Source organism: Pristiophorus japonicus, chromosome 9 (assembly GCF_044704955.1).
Source record: "Pristiophorus japonicus isolate sPriJap1 chromosome 9, sPriJap1.hap1, whole genome shotgun sequence".
Classification (NCBI taxonomy): Eukaryota; Metazoa; Chordata; class Chondrichthyes; family Pristiophoridae; genus Pristiophorus; species Pristiophorus japonicus.
The window spans coordinates 158,928,093-158,951,748 of NC_091985.1; the positions used below are offsets into that span (position 1 = coordinate 158,928,093).

Genomic DNA, 23,656 nt, shown 5'->3' on the forward strand with positions numbered 1-23,656 from the left:
GGGATAAGGCAGAGCAAAGGAGTGGGCCAAAACTCTGGAGTTCAATTAAATAACATTCTCTTAATGGGGGAAGAGCTGTGGAGAAGCAAAAGAATTTACCTGCCCATGTACAAAAATCATAAAGCTCGTGCAGTCGTCAAAACCCTCATGGATTATTGGCCTTGATCTCAACGGGGTTGGAATACACAAGAATGTGATGTTTCAGTTGCAGAGCCTTGCACAGACCCCACTTGGAGTACTGCATTCAGTTTAGGGCACTAAACCTCAAAGATATACTAGCCTTGGGAGGTGGTACAGCAGATTCACCACTATGACACCAGGTTTTTTTTTATTTCTGTTCCCCTCCCACCCCCCCGAAGAGATTACATAGCTGTGGGGGAAGTGTGTAGTCGCAATGGTATTATCCTGCCCGTGAATTCTGTATGTTCATAAGGGTATCGGGGTATATGGAGGAAAGGTGGATAAAACGAGTTGAGGCACAGATCAGCCAGGATCTAATTGAATGGCGGAGTAGGCCCGAGGGGCTGAATGGTCTACTCCTATTCCTACATTCTTAATTCGAAACTAATGGCAACTCTCATTTAGAAGGCCATTGGATATGGTATGGGTAATGGAGAAAATGGTACACTGATGCAATTGAACCATCACTTCTGCAGTTAGTTGATGCAGCATAGCGGGTGCATAATCCAGCACCCTGCTGCTCTACCTGACAAGTGCTTGAAGGAAAGACTTGCATTTATATAGCGCCTTTCACGACCACTGGACATCCCAAAGCGCTTTACAGTCAACGAAGTACTTTTGGAGTGTAGTCACTGTTGTAATGTGGGAAATACGGCAGCCAACTTGCGCACAGCAAGCTCCCACAAACAGCAATGTGATAATGACCAGATAATGTTTTTTTGTTATGATGATTGAGGGATAAATATTGGCCAGGACACCGGGGATAACTTCTCGGCTCTTCTTCGAAATAGTGCCATGGGATCTTTTACGTCCATCTGAGAGAGCAGACTCTCATCCGAAAGGCAGCACCTCTGACAGTGCAGCACTCCCTCAGCCTAGATTTTTAGGTGCTCAGTTCCTGAAGTGGGACTTGAACCCCACAATCTGCTGACTCAGAGGCGATGACAATACTGTACTGAGCGCCTGAAAGGGGAAATGTACCTCACCATGAGCATCTTTTATTTGTTTTTAAAACCACAGCTTGACCTCAACTAGGGCTAAAAAAATGAGTGATTTCAAAGAAAGCTGCTTCAATGTACGTAATTCACCATTGCACTGTGAAGTTAATGTCCACTCCTTGGGTAAGTAAACCAGCACCATCTGCTGGCCATGCATCATTACTACAAACTGAGCAAAGAACTGTTACAGATCCAGTTTTCAATTTCAAAGAACAGGTCAGCAGCTGAAAATCAGCAGCTTCATGTAAAAACAAGTAGCATGCTTACAACATGACTGAAGTGAAAAGTTAACACTGGAAACGGCCAAATAGAAGTAAGTCTGCCAATGGCTGTCATCAAAAACGCAGAGCCTGTGATACACCACCTGTCCTGATCTCTGATGTGGCAGTATGATCTATAGCCATACACTCACCCACCTGGGGTTTGACCCAGATTCCATGGATCACACCATGAAAAGAACCATTTTTATTTGAACCACTTCTTTGAAGGGCCTTTTGTTACATCTTGCCTACCAGATTGCAAATATGATTTAAACTGCAAACAGCTGAAACACCAGATATACTCACAGCTGCGATCTAGCAGCTTGCCTCTGAGCCTGTCGTTCCTTTTTCTTCTTGTCTGGTGGCTTAGCAAGAACAATTTCAATATTTTCACCTTCTAGATCTTTCCCATTCATTTCATTCATAGCCTGCCAAACAAAAAAAGCAGATACATGATTGCTGTGTAAAACAGTCTTCATATGTTCAAAGATATACAAGTCAGAATACAGAGAATAGAAGGTACAACCTCCATTGGTTATCTTAGGGTTCCATAGTATAAATGTCACATGGGCAGATTGTTATATTACCAGTTGCAATCAATTTCAACAGAAGCCTTTTAAGTCAAGCCAAATGATTTATATAGGCAAATGACAGAACATCCACTAACTAAACTGGATGCTAAATAGGCTCAGTTGTCAAAAGAACACTTGGTGTGCAAGTCTTAAGCTTTCCTACAAACGGGTGACAACAGCTGGATTTAACCAAATTGCTTATATTTACAATTTATAACTATTTACACATATAAATGCATTCACTGAACATTAAAGCATGTGTAAAAGTAGCACTGGTAGCCACTTCAAATTAACCACTGTAAAACTGATTATTAGCTATTCATATATATATATTCAATTTGTAGTCATTGACCAACTAATCTTACCTATGATTCACTGTGGACATTAGAAATGTTAGAAGCTCCTCAAATAACAAACTAACATGAGCATAACATAACAAGCTGCGAGCCAAGGTCACATTATTATAATAACAAAGTAGAAATTGGAGTCAGCTAAATCAAAACTAATAATTAGAATATAGTTATAAATAAGGGGTTCCAAGGAGATGAAGGAATTTATAAACAAAATAACATGGACAAGCAGGCGTGGATGAAAAATTACTGGAGACAGGAGTGACCAGGAAACTTGCTCTGGTTTGAGTGACAATGTTATTTTGACCATTAGAACCAATTAAACACGGTGATTTTGTTGAAGACCATATATGGACAGTGGCTAAACAATCTTTTGATAAGAAATTGGTTAAAACATCGATACTCAAAAAATACATTTGCACAGAGACAGCTGGAATAGCAACGTGCAGATTTAGGACAACATCGACCTGTGCACTGAAGTTTCCAGGGACCTGGACCTGTGAGCTTTCGTCAAGTGTCTCTTTTTGTTAAGTATACTATTGTTGTACGCTTAATAAATCTAATCTATTGCACAAACCATACTGACTGCTGCCAATTGGTATGCCTAGTTAAAGGACCCTTAACAGTTCTATAAACTGGCACCCCAGATAGGACTAAGATAAGCAGTCAGTATTGTGTAGTCGGTTAGATTTTGAGAGTGGCTCTGTGATCAAGTTGCCACACTCAAAGAAGGATTAACCCAAGGGGAAGTGGGGAGTCCCCTTTGAAGAAGTGATAAACGTTATTCAAGAACGTGAGTTAAAAAAAACTTAAAGGTGATAAAGCTACAAGGTTACTTGCCTACGAGTACTGTAAGAAACAAAGTAGAGAGATAAGCTTTATCCAGAAACGTGCGAGTCTCAAAAAAGTTAAAAGTAATGTTTATCGTAAGAAACAAAGTAAAGAGATGACAAGGGTGGGGCTGGGGGGTGGGTGAAGAGAACAAACCTCTTCCAAGAAACAGAGTGGGAGACGCAGAGGCAAAAAGATCAGAGAGAAACTTACAAATTAAAACCGACACTTAAGCTGCCGAGGAAAAAAGACATGACATTTATTGAGTGAAAGGATGTTGTTTAAAAGTTTCAGTTTGTATGAAAGTGTGTGTGTTTGTGCGGAAGATTTCTGACTGGAATGCTTGGGGTGGGAGTTAATTAATTTTTCATTTGTCTGAAAGCCTGTCTTTTAAAAGAAAAATGGTTGTACGTTTTTTTTTAAGCTTCCCCACTTCTTGTAGGGAGCAGAAAGCTTTTTTAACCCTTTGTAATGCTGTACCGGATCTGGGAAAAGTATGAATAAATTGAGTGCTAAAATGTTCATTGTGTATCTAGAATTCAATTAGGTTTTAAGTTAGAAACGCAGGTGCGGATTTATTTTGATGATGAGTTACGGAACCATGAAACGCACAAAAGACAGGTCGTTTAACAAAAGATAAAACTTCAGCCTTTTTACAGTTGCTAAAAAAAATGAATTACAAAATTTTTTTCGATTGTCTTATGTTGTTTAAATTAAAAATGTGTGCTCTTGATTTAAATCAATTTGAATCGTAACAAAGTAGTCTTTTCAATTTGGTTATTGCAAGCAAATCAATTTAATCGTTTAAAAAGCACCGTCTTCTTCAGTGTCCCTTTAAAAAAAGCTTGCATAAAGAAAGCCCTCCTTTTCCTTTTGTGTAAAATGTGTGAAGTTTGTTATATACAAAAACGAATGTTTCTTCAGTTATATTCCGTATTTTTACAATTAATTGGAAAGGCAGCTGAAGAAATTAGAATATGGAAACTGATGTAACTTATGGTGTTATTGTGTTTTGTTTTATCTGCTGTATTGTGTTCAATTAATAACATATTGGCTAAGAAAAAGAATTTTAAAAAAAGACAACCAATGTTGATAATGATTTTTGCTGTTGTTTGGAAAATGTTATTTTAAATTATGGGAACGTTTCTACTTCAGTAAAAGATTTAAATGAGAAGATTGGCGGTGTTTGAATTGGACTTTTGAGATGTTTGAGATGATTTTGGTTGCATTGGAAAATCTTGGGTTTGGAAACCTTTTTAAAATGGAAATTGGAAAGTTTAGAGACATCTAAAATGCCGTATTCTGATGAGAGACAGTTGTGCTCAAGGTGGGGAGATCGAGATGAATTGCAAGCACTTGTCTCATATTGTGAAAGGTTTTTAAAAAAAATTACGCGAAGTCACGTCATGATGTCAGACAATATTTGCTCTGCCTTCTTACAACTCTGCAAACGAGTTAACCCTTTCCGCTGACAGCTGCTGTTCTTTGGTTCACCAAACAACAAAATGAAATTTTAAAGATATTGGACATTATTAATTTAAATTTCTTAATTGGAAGTGAAATGTTTTCCCACGCGCCTGAAGGAAAATAAAATGTAACGGGTTAGAAATATATATATATATTTTTTAGTGTTAATATTTTTTTTTTTAAGTGTTAATGACTGGGACCAAGTTAGAGTGTTAGATCTGTTTTCTATCTTTAATATTTAATAATTTTGGACAGTAAAGCTCCTCTGGGTATCAGGATTGAGATATGAATGGTAATTAATGGGATGTGTAAAATGGAGAGGGGAAGTGAATGAGGGTATGAGGCGGAAACAGGATCATTGAATTTTCCTAACATTCTAGTGAAAGTCAGCAAACTGTAGTTAAGAATAGTAAATCAATAGCTTTCTTTTGGAGACATGTATGTCCTTGCCTATGTACCTTTTAAGAAAATTGAATATGATAGCCTGGCCACCACCCAAGACATTGGGAACATCCAGTGGAAGATAAGCAAAGATCTGCAGGCGACTACAATCTTTTGATAAGATCACCTGAAAGCCAGAGATGGCTTGTATCGGAGGGCATCAAGAGTGCAGACGTGATTTGTAGTGTATGAAGCAATTAACACGCGGAAATGCATGGTGAATTTGCACTGAAGAACGGGTCTCGGACATACTTGACAACAGCAAGACCTGAAATGGTTAATGTGGCTCAGGAGAGTGAGACAATTTTAAAAGCATTGGTACATACTCTATTGAGCAACTATCTAATTAATGAAACAATCATGATCGAGTTAAAACACACTGGTACCTGTTAGAGGGATAGAAATTGAAGTAGAGAGTTACATGGATTTTGGATTGGGACAATTGAAGGATCAGGAGAAATAAATTGAACAAGAATTATCCACAAGATGGATACAAGTAAAAGTGAGATCAGAAGAATCTTAAGTCCATGACTTGTTGATTAGATGTTAAACTTCAGCTTTATTTACAATGTCTGTTTTCTTTGTCTGCATCTTTGTTGCTCAAAATGTATGTTCTTAGTCAATGTGCTAGTGATTGAGAGACTGAATTATAACTTTAACTGTAATTGTGTTTTGTAGGTAACAGAGCATGGGAAAAGCCAATACGAATCCAGAATGAGGTGGTTTTAGTGGTGCCTCCCATATCATACTTTACAAGTTTAATGGGACCGGTCTCAAAACCCATTTCAGCACACCCTTAGGTTCGTATTATTTCACACGCTCTAGTATATACCGCATGTAGCGAGACTTAGATGCATAAGCCAAAATCATACCAGATATCAGAAGGGACAAAGTTAGTGTCATGAAGCATATGGATATCAGAGGTAGTGAATTGATCTGGGTAGACTGCTAATCCAGATTAAGAGGGCTAGTCAATATCATGATGAGGAGTCAGAAAGAATTCCTCCGCCTCAAGTAAGCAATGTAGAGACCCCCGCCCCGCCCCCCCCCAGGTGGGGTAAAATCAGGAAACAAGAAACAGAGGATACTCCATGCCAGGCAGAATTGGAACATCGGAATAGTGAATTGAATTTAAGTGAGGGGTCAGAGGTTGCTCCTCGCCCTCAAAGGAATGAACCATAAGGGGAAAATCTTAATTTCAGAGTTTCCCTGCTAACAATTTACAGCAATGCTCGTCAGAAAGTAGATTAAGGTAGTCGAGGAACCAATGTTTAAAACATTTCATCCTTGAGGTGGGGATTGTAAGAAAGACTGGTATTAGAAATTCATATATATATTTAAGTTGTAGTCATTGACCAACTAATCTTACCTATGATTCTCTGTGGACATTAGAAATGTTAGAAGCTCCTCAAATAACAAAATAACAAGCTGCGAGCCAAGGTCACATTATTATAATAACAAAGTAGAAATTGGAGTCAGCTTAATCAAAACCAAGTTAGAACACAGTAGTATAAATAAGAGGTTCCAAGGAGATGAAGGAATTTAAACAAAATAACATGGACAAGCAGGTATTGATGGAAAATTACTGGAGACAGGAGTGGCCAGGAAACTTGCTCTGGTTTGAATGACAATGGTATTTTGACCATTAGAACCAATTTTGTTAAAGACCATAAATGGACACTGGCCAAACAAACCTTTGATAAGAAATTGGTTAAAATATCGATACCCAGCACAAGAGACGGCTGGAATAGTAACGTATAGATTTAGGACAACATCGACCTGTGCATGGAGGTTTCCAGGGACCTGGGCCTGTGAGCTTTCGTCAACTGTCATTTTTTGTTAAGTACACTATTGCTGTACACTTAATAAATCTAATCTAAACCATATTGACTGCTGCTTATTAGGTATGTCTGGTTAAAGGACCTTTAAAAGTTCTACACCACTAAATCTATGTACCAAAAATGGCACATGGTAACTAGGTGCTTCCCTACAGGAAGGGAAATTAAAACACAGTGAGCCACGTTGACAGATTGTGTGTAACTGGTTGTCTGCCTGTCGTCACAATAACACACAGCGTGTGTCTTAGAGGAACAGCTAGTTATGAAAAATAATTGTATATGTCATCGTAACCGAGTACCTGTCATTACATGAATTAAACGTTGGCCGTGACCTCAGTAAATTAATTGTACATCATTTTTTCTTAATCAGCCGAAAGATGGTGATAAAGAATTTACATCACAGATCACGGCAGAGTGCCTAACAGCAGACCGGTTACTCACTTGAATTTACATATATGTAATATTATACCCCATTTCTAAACCTCGAAGCAGAATGCTTTAGCAGCCTTTACCTTTACAGCACCATCTCTTTCATCAAAGTGAATGAAAGCATAATCTTTCAGCTTCTTCACCCGCTCCAGCTTGCCAAAGTGGCTGAAGGTCTTTTCTAGTAATTCTTCCGTTACTGTACTGGCCAGGTTACGCACAAACAACACCTTTACCTGCAACGGTGAGCAAATGTATTACAATGCATTATGTCCAAATAATGGCAACATTTTCTAAATATCACCGTCAGTATTTAAGCCCAATAGAAATTACTGTCCATGGCTTAGTAGGCAAGTTCACAGCTGAGTGTCATTGAGTCAGGGGGCAAGCAAAGTTCCAGGTTCAATGCTGTGGCAGCTTTGGGGTGCCACAATTTAAAAAAATAAATTACATGGACTGCAGCGGTTCAAAAAGGTGTCTCACCGCCACCTTCTCAAGGGCAATTAGGGATGGCCATCACTGGCAAGGCCAGCATTTATTGCCCATCCCTAATTGCCCTTGAGAAGGTGGCGGTGAGATACCTTCTTGAACCGCTGCAGTCCATGTGGTGAAGGTACTCCCACAGCGCTGTTAGGGAGGGAGTTCCAGGATTTTGACCCAGTGACGATGAAGGAACGGCGATATAGGTCTTAGGATGGCGTGCAACTTGTAGGGAAACTTGCAGGTGGTGGTGTTCCTATGCACCAGTTGCCCCTGTCCTTCTAGGTGGTCAGAGGTTTGGGAGGTCCTATCGAACAAGTGAGTTGCTTCAATGCATCCTTTAGATAGTACACAATGCAACCACGGTGTGCCATAGGGGGCGAAGAAAGATTTACGGTAGTGGATGTGGTGTTAATCAAGCAGACCGCTTTGTCCCAGATGACGTTGAGCTTTTCAACTGTAGTTGGACCTGCATCCACCTAGGCAAGTGGGAAGTATTCCATCGCACTCTTAACAGGCTTTGTAGGTGGTGGATGGAGGCGTTGGGGAGTCAGGAAGTGGGCCACTCGCCACAGAATACCCAGCCTCTGACCTGCTCTAGTAGTCACAGCATTTATGTGGATGGTCCAGTTAAGTTTCTGGTCAATGTTGACCCCTAGGATGTTGATGGTGGAGGATTTTACAATGGTACTGCCTTTGAATGGACAGCACCCTAGGCCAAGGAAGAGAAAATGTAACTGAATTGCAGCCAGTGAACAAGCTCCTCAATTCCAAACCTGAAATTGACCCAACACATTCTAATCAACTTATTACATCACACTTCAAATAACACTGAAGGATTATTACCTTTGACATGACCTCTGGGTCTGGATCTTCGATAGGATCTGCCCATTCCACTGTTACAACATTGCCCCACACCTTCACTTTTCCACTCATAAGCCTGCGTCTGGCCTGGGCAGCTGATTTATGATCCTCAAACTCCAAGAAACAGAAACCTCTATTCTTCTTCTTGTCATCTGGTTGGTGGTACAGTATCACATCTGTGAGTCCCTCTGCCAAATAAAATTTTTAAAAGTTATACAACAACAAAAGACTCCATTGGGTTCTCTCTCTACATTTATCTCGTTTCTGGTTAACTAGTTTCCTATGTCTCTCTGTAAAATATGTGCATCTCCTATGAAAAAGAAGTTTATGAAATGTGGAAGAAAGATTTTTCAGCATTAAAGATCTTATCCCAGAAATATGAGCAACATTCACAAAATTCCTCCCTTCCTGCAGCGGGATGTACAAAAGTGATTTCTCTATAATTTTACATGGGGGGGATGGGTGGAGGAGAGAGAAGATGGGGGAAGAGAAAGAATGGGGTACAGAGTGGACTGCTGAATCTTAACATGTCTCTAGAGACAAGTAGACAAGTTCTCATTCAAGCTGCTCGTTTCCCAGTTGCATTTGCTGGCAAGACCAGTTTTCACATGACTGTGTATATGGCAGAGGCTGTAATCAATAGTCAATGGAAAGAGGCCATTTTGTCAAGGACAATGAGTGCCCAAGTTGCTGAGCTGAACTAACACTGGAGGCGTGACTGACAGACCACTGCAGCAATACCATCTGTGCAAGTTAAAAGCAACACAGCATGACTGTGGCTCCTCCGAGGCCTTTGGCATGTATCACCTGGATGAGCTTTTGTACGTTTGAGAACCAGTGGTAAAGATAAATGCAAGTGAGAATGGGTTTCTCCCAAAAATCCAAGGGGTAATGTGGTCAACAGAAAGAAAGCATCAGGGAGCATGGACAGCTATCTTCACAATGCCTCAAAGTCGTGGTATCTACTTCCCTAGTTAGAAAAACAAAGACTTCAAGTGGAGATGTAGGGTGAGAATCCAAGCAGATTGAAATGCAGGTGCCAGAGTTCTGAATGTACTGCAATTTATTTAGGCTGGAGCTTGACAGACCAGCTAGGAAAACACACCAACCAGGGCAGGAGCAGTTCCACTATTGGCATCCCTGTGCCTGGAGGAAAGCAAGGGAAAATATGGGTAGTCGGGCTTACACACGAAGAGGACAGAAAAAGTCTCCACATTTGGGGCAGCATGTATACCACCTAGTCGCCCATCCAGAGAGAATTTGGAGATTAATTTGGATGGGGGGAGGGGAACGAAACTCCCGGGAAATACCTCACAAATCCCCCAGGACTATCAAATAAACTCTAGAAGACTGCAGTAACTCATGAATACTATAATTCCGCCAACTTGCATCTTGCCCTCTAACCTGGTATTAGCCTTAGAATAGAACGGTATCATAGAATTGTGCAGCACAGGAGACGACCATCCTTCTAGCTCAGTAAAGTGCCCAACTCCCTTTTCAATGAGCTACAGGGAATCCATACTCATCACACAATTCAGTAAACTGTTCCATTTCCTAACATCTAACTCCACTCCTTGCCAGTGTGTTTTATTACAAGCCCCCTAGAACTCCTATCCCTGCTCATCTCAAATAACCTATCCATCTCTGGAGGCTGGGTCATTGAATATATTTATGGCGGATACACAGATTTTTGAGCGATAAGGGAATAAAGGGTTATGGGGAGCGGGCAGGGAAGTGGAACTGAGTCCATGATCAGATCAGCCATATTAAACGGAGCAGGCTCGAGGGGTCAAATGGCCTACGCCTGCTACCGTTTATGAAACTGTAAAATCTAATCCCAATCAATTCATAACTAAACTTGTATTTCTTCACCAAAAATAGCCTCAGTTACTCACATCTATCCCCGATATATTTCATCCTTCCCCAGAGCCTAGATAGCCCTGGCCGATTGTGGGAGCCAAAGCTGGCTTCAATACTCCCAAGTATGGCCATATCAAGGCCTTGTACAGCCTCTGCTTTGTTTTGTATGGTTTTAGTAAATATTCAGGTAGGCTTTCCAGCTGCACATTAGGCAAGATGGACTGGATCAGACTCAAAACATGAAGCTTTCACTCCACTTACAGCCAGTTGACATTCACTATCTAGGCTCGCACATCAAGGTCACTGGGTTATGGTACCAAAGAGAAGTCATGTGTGTGTGTGGGTGGGAGGGCGGGGGGGGTTGAGGAAGGAAGGAAAATATTAAGAATCAGCAAGAGTCCCTCACATAGCTAATATGAAAGTGAGGTTATCGAGTGACAAGCATGCATAATTATGGGACTGTTTAAAAAAGGTGACTCAAGATTAGCGATTAATCACAAACTCAAATTAAGCTACAACAGGATTTGCATCTTCCTTGACAAAGTGGTGCAAGATCAACTATGTTGTTGAGAAGAGGCAAGCCCAAAACTACAGTTCAATTTTTGTTGGAAATTCAGTCACACTGTAGCTTGAGTTACAACCCCAAATGTAGGCATTTATCAAAATTCAACAGAGGAACAAGGTTTTGATACAGCGCAACCAGACTTGTAGTTTGTTTAGCCAGCAACACAAATTGAAGACTTTGGAAAACAAGCTGTAATTTGTAACAGTAGAACCAGCTGTCAAATTTATCCCATGGACCTGAGGTTTGGTATATTTGTCTGTTTGATCATGCTATGAAGCACATCAGTGACAACTGTTCCATCATCATTTCCTAGTCACGTTGCTATTAAATAGGCAGTGTGCATCAATTGGGATAATGGGAGGAGGGAAGTGATGCAACTTTACCTGTAACTTTACCAAATTCTTCCATAATCTGTTCCTTTGTCTTGCTTTTTGGAATGGATCCAACGAAAAGTCTGTTGTTCGCCACAGAAATACAAACACCAATGTGTTTACCAGGCCGAATTTCATGGTTATCACACTGACAAAATTGATAACAGAGTTAGTTTATGAATCCTAATGAAGGGAATAGACTATACTGTGTATAAGCATCACAGAATCTCACCAATTTGACTGCTTCCTGTGCTGCATCTTTGGAGCAAAAGGTGACGAAAGCATACCCTCGATTTAAACCAGTCAGAGGATCCATCATCAGGCGTAAATCCCAAATTGGCCCAGCTTTTTCAAACAGGGGGACAAGTTCATCTTCAAAGAGATCCCTTGGTATTTTGCCTACAAATATCTGAGACAAAAATGGACAGATTTAAAAAAAAAATGCTCAAATGGGAAATGCGTCAGTAACAGCCTTGGCTTTCATGGTTAAAGAATTCGAATACAAAATGGTTCTTTATTTTAAACGGCACGTTCTATTATAGGTTAACATTTGAAACGTCGAAGCAAACATCGACTTTCAAAAACTGGCACAATAATCAAATCTCATGAGTGTAACAGCAATTTAAATGCTCGTGACCTAATGCAAGAAACACACTATACATGCTGCTGTTCTTTTAACTCATATTACCAGTAATCTTTTCTTCAGGTTCAAGATCCATGCAACATTCATCAGGCCGTAACCACGGTTACTCACCTCAGTACCAATGTTAGGTTGAGGACCTGAATGTACCGTGTCTGGCGGAGGACCACCATATTTCCTTTGTCCTGTAGTGACATCAAGTGTATATCCTGTTCTCTCTAAGAGGGCCTAAGGAAATAGAAACAACCTTAACCACCTCAAACCAGCAATTGCAATATTAAAAAAGGCAAGCTGATTATAATAAGGAACACTGCCGTCCCCTATTGACAAAAAAAATAATCGACCAATCTTTAACAGACACAGATGAAAGATTTGCATGTTCAATTCCTAATGCAAGTTCTCAGTTGGTATGGATGCTACAATGTATTTCAGTACCATGCATGGAAAGTTCAGCCAGATTTTTTTTGCTCCCAACCAGTATCCAGCAATCGTTATCCATATGGGAAATTTTGGACAGGATTTGACTCAGCTATAATCCTTAGTCAAACAAGTTGCTGACAACTCGCCACCTAGGTCTTTTGAAATACCAGCAAGCACCCAATATCCACACCATGTTCCATCTGATGTCAATGACAGGGAAACAATTGACAAAAACACTCGAGATCAATCTCCCTAGATTTCACTAGTTAATTTGGAAAATATTTTAAGACCCCTTTTTATATTCCCATCCCAGCCCACTTTGAAATTGGGAACCTCTGGTTAGAACTGGAGGCCCACCACTTGGGAGTGTAACATGCCATTATGCAGAAATATCTGTCATTAATACAAAGCAATCTTATTGAACTTCAATGAAATATTTGCCTGAAATACACCAAGCATTGTGCCGCAGCGCCACAAAGACCAGGAAGATCATCGTTTCATTTCCAAGTCAATGCTGAATTAGCCAACCTCACCCAAGACATCAGTTTGAGCATTACAATGCCCCTCAGCACTCCTGGGCCAAGAAATGGAAACTCCTTTCCCCAATTGCTAGCCAGTGATCTCTACTGCAAACTGCACATGGACCTCAGCTGAAGAAAGGATCAGGCCAACTGAGGTTCAGATGGTGAAACATAGAAAATAGGTGCAGGAGTAGGCCATTCCGCCCCTCGAGCCTGCACCGCCATTCAATACGATCATGGCTGATCATTCCCACAGTACCACTTTCCTGCTTTCTCTCCATACCCTTTGATCCCCTTAGCCATAAGGGCCATATCTAACTCCCTCTTGAGTATATCCAATGAACTGGCATCAACAACTCTCTGCAGCAGGGAATTCCACAGGTTAACAACTCTGAGTGAAGAAGTTTCTCCTCATCTCAGTCCTAAATGGCCTACCCCTTATCCTAAGACTGTGTCCCCTGGTTCTGGACTTCCCCATCAGGAACATTCTTCCCACATCTAACCTGTCCAGTCCCGTCAGAATCTTATACGTTTCTATGAGATCCCCTCTCATCCTTCTAAACTCCACTGAATAGAGGCCCAGTTGATGCAGTCTCTCCTCATATGACAGTCCAGCCATCCCTGGAATCAGTCTGGTGAACCTTCGCTGCACTCCCTCAATAGCAAGAACGTCCTTTCTCAGATTAGGAGACCAAAACTGAACACAATATTCCAGGTGAGGCCTCACTAAGGCCCTGTACAACTGCAGCAAGACCTCCCTGCTCCTGTACTCAAATCCCCTAGCTATGAAGGCCAACATACCATTTGCCTTCTTCACCGCCTGCTGTACCTGCATGCCCACTTTCAGTGACTGATGAACCATGACACCCAGGTTTCGTTGCACCTCCCCTTTTCCTAATCTGCCGCCATTCAGATAATATTCTGCCTTCATGTTTTTGCCCCAAAAATGGATAATCTCACATTTATCCACATTATACTGCATCTGCCATGCATTTGGCCACTCACCTAACCTGTCCAAGTCAACCCATAGCCTCTTAGCATCCTCCTCACAGCTCACACCGCCACCCAGTTTAGTGTCATCCGCAAACTTGGAGATATTACTCAATTCCTTCATCTAAATCGTTAAGATATATTGTAAAGAGCTGGGGTCCCAGCACTGAGCCCTGTGGCACTCCACTAGTCACTGCCCGCCATTCTGAAAAGGACCCGTTTATCCCGACTTTCTGCTTCCTGTCTGCCAACCAGTTCTCTATCCACGTCAGTACATTACCCCCAATACCATGTGCTTTGATTTTGCACACCAATCTCTTGTGCGGGACCTTGTCAAAAGCCTTTTGAAAGTCCAAATACACCACATCCACTGGTTCTCCCTTGTCCAATCTACTAGTTACATCCTCAAAAAAATTCCAGAAGATTCGTCAAGCATGATTTCCCTTTCATAAATCCATGTTGACTTGGTCTGATCCTGTCACTGCTTTCCAGTGAACTTTGATAGGTACTGACAATTCTCCAGTTCCCAATGAATCCATGTAGCAGCAAGAGTCAGCTTTTTCCAAGAGTGCAGGGAAAAGAAGTTTACAAATTGTTATTTTTCCAGTTGAAGGAAGCAGCACTCTTTCCAAAAGATAGAAATAATTGCTATAAAATGTCAGCTGACAAGCAATCGAGTAAACTAAAGTCAGGTCTATTATGTTAATACAAGCACTGTACCTTAATTTTTGACTCATCTGGACCTTTATTAGCATCTGTTACTTTAGATCCTTGCTTTTCCCTCTGTCTGTAAGTCTTCATTACTCCACATAGAAAGGCACTTTTATTCTACACAGAAATAAATATTAATAGATTAAATCAATGCCTTTAAGGCAAATGACTCAACGGGATTAATTATTCCTTGTTGCTTATACTCCTGATGTACACGATTTACCCTTTAATAAAACCATTGAATAACTGATTAAGTCCCTTCTCGCTAGTGATCAAGGATTCTATAACCAATGGAATTTGAAACAACCATCGCGTATTATCAATAACCAGCACCAATTGATCAAAGATGGCTTGAACGAGAAATACAAAATGTCACATTGATGAAGTAGCTCATGCTCCAAAACTGGGAACAAAGTACATTCAATCGATGCTTGATCTTAACATTAAACAAAAAGTATTGAATTATGCCCAACTGCTACACGACACGGTGTAACAAGAAATCCCCACTTGTATCAGTATTAAAAAGACTAAGTAACATTAGTCGAAGAAATAGTGTGGCATTTGCTGGCTCCCAAAATGGCAAGCATACCACTCCTGTCAGTATCCATAGCTACCATCTTCTTGAATAGAAAGATGAATGTAATTCTGAATTTTAAACAGGATAAATTTTAGGATTTGATTGCGAAATCTCCCATGAACATTCAAAATTGCATCAATACTACATAATTTAGGTTTCATTTCTCCCCACATAATGTTTGGATAACAAGTAAACAGAACAATTCTTACCTGAACATGGGAAAGATCACTTTCCTTAAACTGTTGTAGTACTGACAATGCACCTTCTTCATTGAACTCCCTCAAGGCATCAATTGCTCTCTCGTCTAAATCACTATGAGAAACCAAACCTACAGAAAAATCCAAGGGAACACATTATTAAATATCAGACACCTGACAGTACAACTGAAAACATGCAGCAATAAAATTATTAAAATAGAACAAGCAGATTTCTTAAGCTTTTGTTAAAATTAAATATATAGTAGCTGTTCTAAATATATAGTAGCCTTTAATGAAAGCTTGCTAATAAATGCAGTGTTGTGTGCTTACATTTGCACCAGTCCTTCTCTCCATAGCTTTGAGTACAGGTTGAGTGTCCGAAATCCGGACTCCTCTGCCTCGGCCCCAACCGATTCCCCCAGCCTCCCCAATTCCCGCCTGGGCTGCTTGACACCCCCTCCCCCCGACCTTCCCACCCCTTAACTCGGCCGGTCGACTCCCCCACCCCTTACCTCGGCCGCCCGACTCCCCCACCCCTTACCTCAGCTGATCGACTCTCCCACCCCTTACCTCGGTCGCCCGACTCCCCCACCCCTTACCTCGGCCGATCGACTCCCCCACCCCTTACCTCGGCTGATCGGCTCCCCCACCCCTTACCTCGGCTGATCGACTACCCCACCCCTTACCTCGGCTGATCGACTCCCCCACCCCTTACCTCGGCCGCCCGACTCCCCCACCCCTTACCTCGGCTGATCGACTCCCCCAGCCCTTACCTCGGCCGCCCGACCCCCACGCCCCTACCTACCTCGGCCCAGGCGTTTCCAGACTCGGGACGTCGGAAAGACGTTCGGAAGTCTGGAAATACCCAGAATCCGGAAAGGCTTTGGTCTTCCAGATTTGCGACGCTGTACCTGTACCACACTTGCATGGAGAAAACAGGCCCAACTCTCCTGGTATAAATAGCATGGTGATCCTTTCCCCCCCCCCACAATTAACACTCACTCTACTCTCCAAGTACCAGTCAACACATAACTGGGGTCCTAGTGCCATCCATGCCATTAGGAGTTGTCTGCTTGAACTCGCTAGACATCGGTATCACATTTCAGTTCTGCTCCATCAATAGACAAATGTCAGGATTAATACCCCAATCCAATCCTGAGTAGGCCAATGACCACAGCAGGTGACTCAAGTGCCTTGCCCAGAGACTGAATCACAGCCCATTCTTGGTATCTACACACATGTACTTTTCAGCAGTAACTATTTGTCCTCAGTTTTTCAGGAAGAAAAATAAAGCGGGAGGAATACAAGGAGAAAAATCATCTGTGATTCAATATATGGCACTACAACCGCTTGCTTTAACGTGCTAAATGTCCCACGGTGCTTCACAGGAGCACTATCAAACAAAATTTGACACCGAGCTAAATAAGGAGCTATTAGGATAGTCAAAGAATCAGATTTTAAGGAGGGAGGTGGAGAGGTTTAGGGAGGGTATTTTCAGAGCTTAGGGCCTACAGCTGAAGTCACGGCCACCAATGATGGAGCAATGAAAATCGGGGGATATTTCCTCTATTAGTACACCACCTCCGAAGAGCATTCCTTTGTCTTATATTAAAAGGGAAAAGCACCGAATGCTTGTACTGGCACGTTCCAAAGGAAAATCAAGACAGAGTAACAGGCCTACAATATTCACAGGTGAAGGGAAAGTAATCCCAAAGTGTCTTACATTTTAGTTTACCCATGAATTTGCCACCGCGATCACACAAACACTCTCTTTTCCCTTCCCCGCCCCCTAATGCAGTGCCAAAAAGCAGTGTGGACATTTGCAGAGAATTGAGCACCAAATTCATGCTGTATTTCAGTGTGAGAGTGTTGTAATGTCAGATGCCATCTATCAGGTGACGTTACAGAGGTCCCATCTGCCCCCTCACGTGGGCACAGAAGATCCTATGCCACTATTTGAACAAACGTCAAATTCTCCTAACCAAAATAATCGCTCAACTAGTATCGTTAAAAAAAATTATCTGCAGATTTATCTCATTTACTGTTTGCGGGATTTGCTGCATGGAAACCTGCCTACATGCCAAGTGACTACACTACATAGAATCATAGAAAGTTACAGCACAGAAGGAGGCCATTTTGGCTCATTGTCAGCCGGTGCAGACACAAAGAACCATCCAGCCTTATCCCACTTCCCAGCTCATGGTCCGCAGCCCTGTAGGTTACGGCACTTCAAGTGCACATCCACGTACTTTTTTTAGTACTTAATTGGCTGTGAAGCATTTTGGAATGCCCAACGGCCGTGAAACCACACTATACAAATGTACATTCTCCCTCTCAAAATGTATATTGACCAAGTGGCAACAATTTATGCCTGAATTAGAATCAGCTAAATATCAAATGCCTGAACATTAAGGGTTTCTTAAAACTCAGCAGACCTAAAGGCCAAGGAAACTGCACCTTATTTACCAGAATGGTCAGTTTTAATGATACCCTTAGATGAAGAGAAGACAGGGAACTACCAGACTTGTAGATTTCTTCTTAGAAGAAATATCATAGCGAGTTGCATCAACCAACTTTGCAGCAATGTACTTACTGCAATACAGTTTGCATTATACAAGGACTTAACTTCCATAAAACAAACTAGGATAAACTAATAGAGCAGTTCATTGTGGGCAGTGAATTTGTTTTAACTGGTGAGGTCGATTTTATACTGGGTGGCTGATTTTGTTTAGGGTATTTGAGAAACGTTATCTATTGAAAAATGTACTTGCAAGTTCCTTTATCATTCTCAGGGAAGGTATCACTACACAATATTTTCCAGTCAGTCACTTTGCATATTCCTAGAATATAAAACGTTTTATACTGTGAAGATAAGGAAACCAGTGCTTTTCAGACAAACCCATAGGCTTGCAGCTGTGTATAAATAGAATCATAAAAATTAATAGCACGGAAGGAAGCCATTTCGGCTCATCGTGTCCGCACCGGCCGACAAAGCAATTCGGCCTAATCCCACTTTCCAGCTCTTGGTCCGTAACCCTGCAGGTTACGGCACCTCTAGTGCACGTCCAAGTACTAAAAAAAAAGGTGGATACTGTCTTCAAGTAAAGAGGAGCAAGATGGGGCAATACAAAGAAAATGAAATATAAAATAGTAACTTGCAGAACAAGCATCACCCTTTACTTTATGTAGTTTAAAACTCTCCCAAGAGTTGACTGCAGCAGGAAAAAAAACTAATCTCCACTCAAGAAGTGTACAATACAATCACTTTCATGAGTGTGTGCTCCCACAGCATCTCAATATGGAGGTCTAAAAAGTGCCTCTTGGAAGAAATGTCAAACTTCCAATTATCAACAGCACCAAGGAGTTTCCGAGCGGGATTCGCTGGCCATTATTTGAAAATTTCAGACTCTTTACACTCACATCACATGCAGTAGAGCAATAAAGTTACTCAAATGGCAGAAATAGCTTTACTACCATGTTAAGCATATAGACCTAGTTAACATTAAAAATGACAATTAAGGGTATTGGTAAGGCCGCACCTGGAGTACTGCGTGCAGTTTTGGTCACCTTACTTAAGGAAGGATATACTAGCTTTGGAGGGGGTACAGAGACGATTCACTAGGCTGATTCCGGAGATGAGGGGGTTACCTTATGATGATAGATTGAGTAGACTGGGTCTTTACTCGTTGGAGTTCAGAAGGATGAGGGGTGATCTTATAGAAACATTTAAAATAATGAAAGGGATAGACAAGATAGAGGCAGAGAGGTTGTTTCCACTGGTCGGGGAGACTAGAACTAGGGGGCACAGCCTCAAAATACGGGTAGCCAATTTAAAACCGAGTTGAGAAGGAATTTCTTCTCCCAGAGGGTTGTGAATCTGTGGAATTCTCTGCCCAGGGAATCAGTTGAGGCTAGCTCATTGAATGTATTCAAATCACAGATAGATAGATTTTTAACCAATAAGGGAATTAAGGGTTACGGGCAGGTAAGTGAAGCTGAGTCCACGGCCAGATCAGCCATGACCTTGTTGAATGGCGGAGCAGGCTCGAGGGGCTAGGTGGCCTACTCCTGTTCCTAATTCTTATGTTCTGCCCGCACTTCCCTCCATTTGTATCGGTCATATAGACTTCAATATTTTCCATTCCCCTTTTTGGCCAATTCTCACCTCTTCTGAGGTTACAAATCTTTCCTACGTGTCAGTTGGTAGCACATTCAACTGAGTCAGAAGGTTGTGGGTTCAAGTGCCACTCCAGAGACTTGTGCACAAAAATCGAAGCTGACTCTCCAGTGCAGTGCTGAGGGAGGTACCGTCTTTTGGATGAGACGGTAAACCAAGGCCTTGTCTGCCCCCTCAGGTGGATGTTAAAAATCCCATTGCACTATTTTGAAGAAGAGTAGGGGAGTTATCCCCAGTGTCCTGGCCAAAATGTATCCCTCAATCAACATCACCAAAACAGATTATCTGGCCATTCTCACATTGCTGTTTGTGGGAGCTTGCTATGCGCAAAGTGGCTGCCACGTTTCTTACATTGCAACAGTGACTACACTTCAAAAAGTACTTCATTGGCTGTAAAGTGCTTTGGGACATCCGGTGGTCATGAACATAAGAAATAGGCTATACGGCCCCTGGAGCCTGCTCCTCCATTCAATACGATCATGGCTGATCCAATCATGGACTCAGGTCCACTTTCCTGCCTGCTCCCCATAACCCCTTATCAGTTAAAAACTGTCTATCTCTGTCTTAAATTTATGCAATGACCCAGCTTCCACAGCTCTCTGAAACAGCGAATTCCACAGATTTACAACGATTGAGAGAAGAAATTCCTCCTCATCTCAGTTTTAAATGCGCGGCCCCTTATTCTAAGATTATGCCCCCTAGTTCTAGTCACTCTGCATCCATCTTGTCAAGGCTCCTCAATCTTCTGAATTCCGATGAGTAGAGGCTCAACCTACTCATAAGTCAACCCCCGCATCTCCGGAAACAACCTAGTGAACCTTCTCTGAATTGCCTCCAAAGCAAGTATATCCTTTCTTAAATATGGAAACCAAAACTGTACGCAGTGAAAGGCGCTATATAAATGCAAGTCTTTCTATTACAGTTCTATAGGCATTGTCATTCTTCACTTGTAAGCCTGGAACAATGGGTCTTAATAGAGCACACAGCCAAGCCTAAAACCATCCTCATCAGACAATGTATGTGCATCTTTTACTAACAGTCACAGAACAGCACCAGGATAGGAGCCGGGGCTCATTTTTGTCCTTGTGGTCCAAAAAGCTGAAGCTAATAGTCATGACTCAGCTACTGCTCTGGCGAAGATTAAGCAACTCTCAGACTCGGAATCAAACCACAGGCCTTCTGGTCTGCATGGCTTAATGTTGCATTCAACAATGGTGTTATAGATTGAGCACCCAAAATCCGGAGTTCCAAAATTCGGAACTATCCGTGGCGGGGTTGTCCGGAAACCACTCTGAAATCCAGACTCCCTGCCTCGGCCGCCCGAACTCCGACCTTGCCCGATCCGACTACCCATCTTGGCCCGGGCGTTTCCAGATTCAGGACGTCGGAAAGACGCACTGAAAATACCCGAAATCCGGAACAGCCTCGGTCCTAAAGTTTCTGGATTTCGGACGTTGCACCTGTACCTGCTAATCCAAATGGGGAATTTCAACTTTTCCTCTTTTATTAAAAAAAAGTACCCATTTTGTCCTCTAGTTGAAAAGTGGCCCTAAATGAGGATAACTCTGAAGATAGACAAAGCGGTCTCATTGTCTATAAATAAGTGCACATCCCTTGCATCATGAGGGATGAGTCAACCCAAACCACCCCTTGCAGCCCATGCAAAAGCAGCAATAATGTAAGGGCATATTCTTCAATTAACCCTGTATCAGATTTTTTCATTGCATTGAAATCAGGCAACCAATACAGAATGAAAATAAGAAGGACCACCACAATGGGTAAAATTGGTTTAGTATACTGGAGATCAATAGGGTAAAAGTTGGTTTAATGTACTGGTGATTAATAGGGTAAAAGTTGGTTTAGTGTACTGGTGATCAATAGGGTAAAAGTTGGTTTAGTGTACTGGTGATCAATAGGGTAAAAGTTGGTTTAGTGTACTGGTGATCAATAGGGTAAAAGTTGGATTAGGGTGCAGAAGATCAATGGGGTAACAGTTGGTGTAGGGTGCAGGAGATTAATGGGGTAAAAGTTGGATAAGTGTGCTGGAGATTAATAGGGTAAATGTCAGTGTAGTGTGCTGGAGATTAATAGGGTAAAAGTTGGTTTAGGGTGCTGGATATTAACAGGGTAAAAGTTGGTGTAATGTGCTGGAGATTAATAGGGTAAATGTCAGTGTAGTGTGCTGGAGATTAATAGGGTAAAAGTTGGTTTAGGGTGCTGGAGATTAATAGGGTAAAAGTCGGTGCAGTGTGCTGGAGATTAATAGGGTAAAAGTTGGTTTAGGGTCCTGGAGATTAATAAGGTAAAAGTTGGTTTAGGGTGCTGGAGATTAATAAGGTAAAAGTTGGTTTAGGGTGCTGGAGATTAATACGGTAAAAGTTGGTTTAGGGTGCTGGAGATTAATAGGGTAAAAGTTGGTTTAGGGTGATGGAGATCAACAGGGTAAAAGTTGGTGCAGTATGGTGGAGATTGATACACAAATTGAGCTTTGATACAAAGCATAAATGTAGTTTACAACCCACATACCTGCTACATAAATTTCATCTAGTTTGTCTGCGACTTTTTGCGGTAAACCGGCGCTTAGTAAAGTCTGGTAGTGCTCGGATCGAACGACGGCAGTGGACGTGTCCATCGGCTCTTCCGTCCCATTCCCATTCATATGCTCGGTCGCCATTGCTTCAGTGGACATCTGTACACGTGGACAGGGAAAGAGCGAAGGGAAAGCATGGGTGGTGGTGATGGCTGCAACTTGCACATGGCCCAGTGACAGCACTGTGGGGAGGAAGAGGGTGCGGCTCGGGGAATGGTTCCCCCCCCCCCCCCCGGGAGTGAGCTCACATCGACTCACCGGCCCGCACCCCGGAGCAGCGAGCGGGCGAGTCCACAACCTTCCCGGGGGAGGGAAGTGGAGAGCGGCCGGCCGGTCCTGTCGGGGAGGGCCCGGGTCAGCCACACGTGTGTTGAGAGCGGCGGCGGCGGGCGGGAGAGCGGTGCTCCCGGGGTCCGTCCGGCCTTTTACACCCACAACCCGCGGGATAAGGGGGGGGGGGGGGGGGTCTCACCTCATCCAGCCATGTGTCCCGGACAACAAGCCCGCTACCAGCTTCTCCTTTAGCGAACCAGCGCTCAGCCTCCCCCTCCTACCCGCCAGCAGGGCCTCGCGCCTCACACACACATGCTCACAGACTGCGAGGAAGCCGGCTTCTCCCGCCCGCCCCACGCTTCTAAACCGGGGCCCTCCGCGGCCTAGCAGCCGCGTTCTGACACAGCTCGATTTTCGCAGCCCCGCGGTGCACACACAGCCCTCTCCTCAGCCGCCCCGCCAGTCACAAGCACACGGCCGAGGCAAACAAACACACACACTCTCTCTTTCTCTCTAATTGCTGGGGTGCTAATACTAACCTGGCTCCCCGCTCTCTGGGAGCTGCTGCGGATCGGGGTTGCCCGGCGTCTGTCTGTCTCTCTCTCTCTCTCCCTCCCTCTCTTTCTCAGTCGGTGTGTGTGTGTGTGAGGGAGGGAGCCTCACAAAATGGCGGCGGCGGCGCTCTGACTGACTGTGCGTGTGCGTGTGCGCGCGGGGCGGGCTAGGCGGGACGCGCGCGCACTCGCGCGGCTCTCAGCCCCCGAACTTCCACTCGCATGGCGGGGTCTCCCCGCCTGTCCCGCAAGGACCGTTCTCCACGACGGGGGGGGCGGGGCCTCCGTCGCCCAGACCCATCCCGACCTCCCCATTGGCTGCAGGCGGCCGGACTAGGCTCCGCCCCCCCTCCACCGACTCCCCATTGGCTGCAGGCGGCCGGACCAGGCTCCGCCTCCCTCCACCGACTCCCCATTGGCTGCAGGCGGCCGGACCAGGCTCCGCCCACCGAAGCCGATTGACAGGTGCCTCCCTGGCCAGCTGCTCGCTCCTTCGCCATCGC

At 43.1% G+C, this 23,656-nt stretch overlaps 1 protein-coding gene across 7 annotated transcripts in view; it reads right to left on the bottom strand.

Annotated features, from left to right (window-relative positions):
* The window catches only part of LOC139273288 (heterogeneous nuclear ribonucleoprotein Q), a 29,201-nt gene extending 5,871 nt beyond the window's left edge, over positions 1-23,330 (bottom strand). For 4 of the 7 annotated variants that reach the window (XM_070890005.1, XM_070890004.1, XM_070890003.1 and 1 more), the window contains exons 1-10: positions 23,139-23,329; positions 22,263-22,425; positions 15,572-15,690; positions 14,795-14,902; positions 12,258-12,371; positions 11,736-11,912; positions 11,516-11,651; positions 8,690-8,895; positions 7,450-7,599; positions 1,745-1,866 (exon numbers count right to left, since the gene is read on the bottom strand). In XM_070890005.1, coding sequence (XP_070746106.1) covers positions 1,745-1,866; positions 7,450-7,599; positions 8,690-8,895; positions 11,516-11,651; positions 11,736-11,912; positions 12,258-12,371; positions 14,795-14,902; positions 15,572-15,690; positions 22,263-22,425 — 1,295 coding nt within the window. In that variant the 5' untranslated portion in view covers positions 23,139-23,329. Of the gene's footprint in view, positions 1-1,744; positions 1,867-7,449; positions 7,600-8,689; positions 8,896-11,515; positions 11,652-11,735; positions 11,913-12,257; positions 12,372-14,794; positions 14,903-15,571; positions 15,691-22,262; positions 22,426-23,138 lie in introns of all 7 variants that reach the window. The other 3 variants (XM_070890002.1, XM_070890007.1, XM_070890008.1) reach the window with 3 other exon arrangements.
* Between the last annotated feature and the right edge of the window lie 326 nt (positions 23,331-23,656).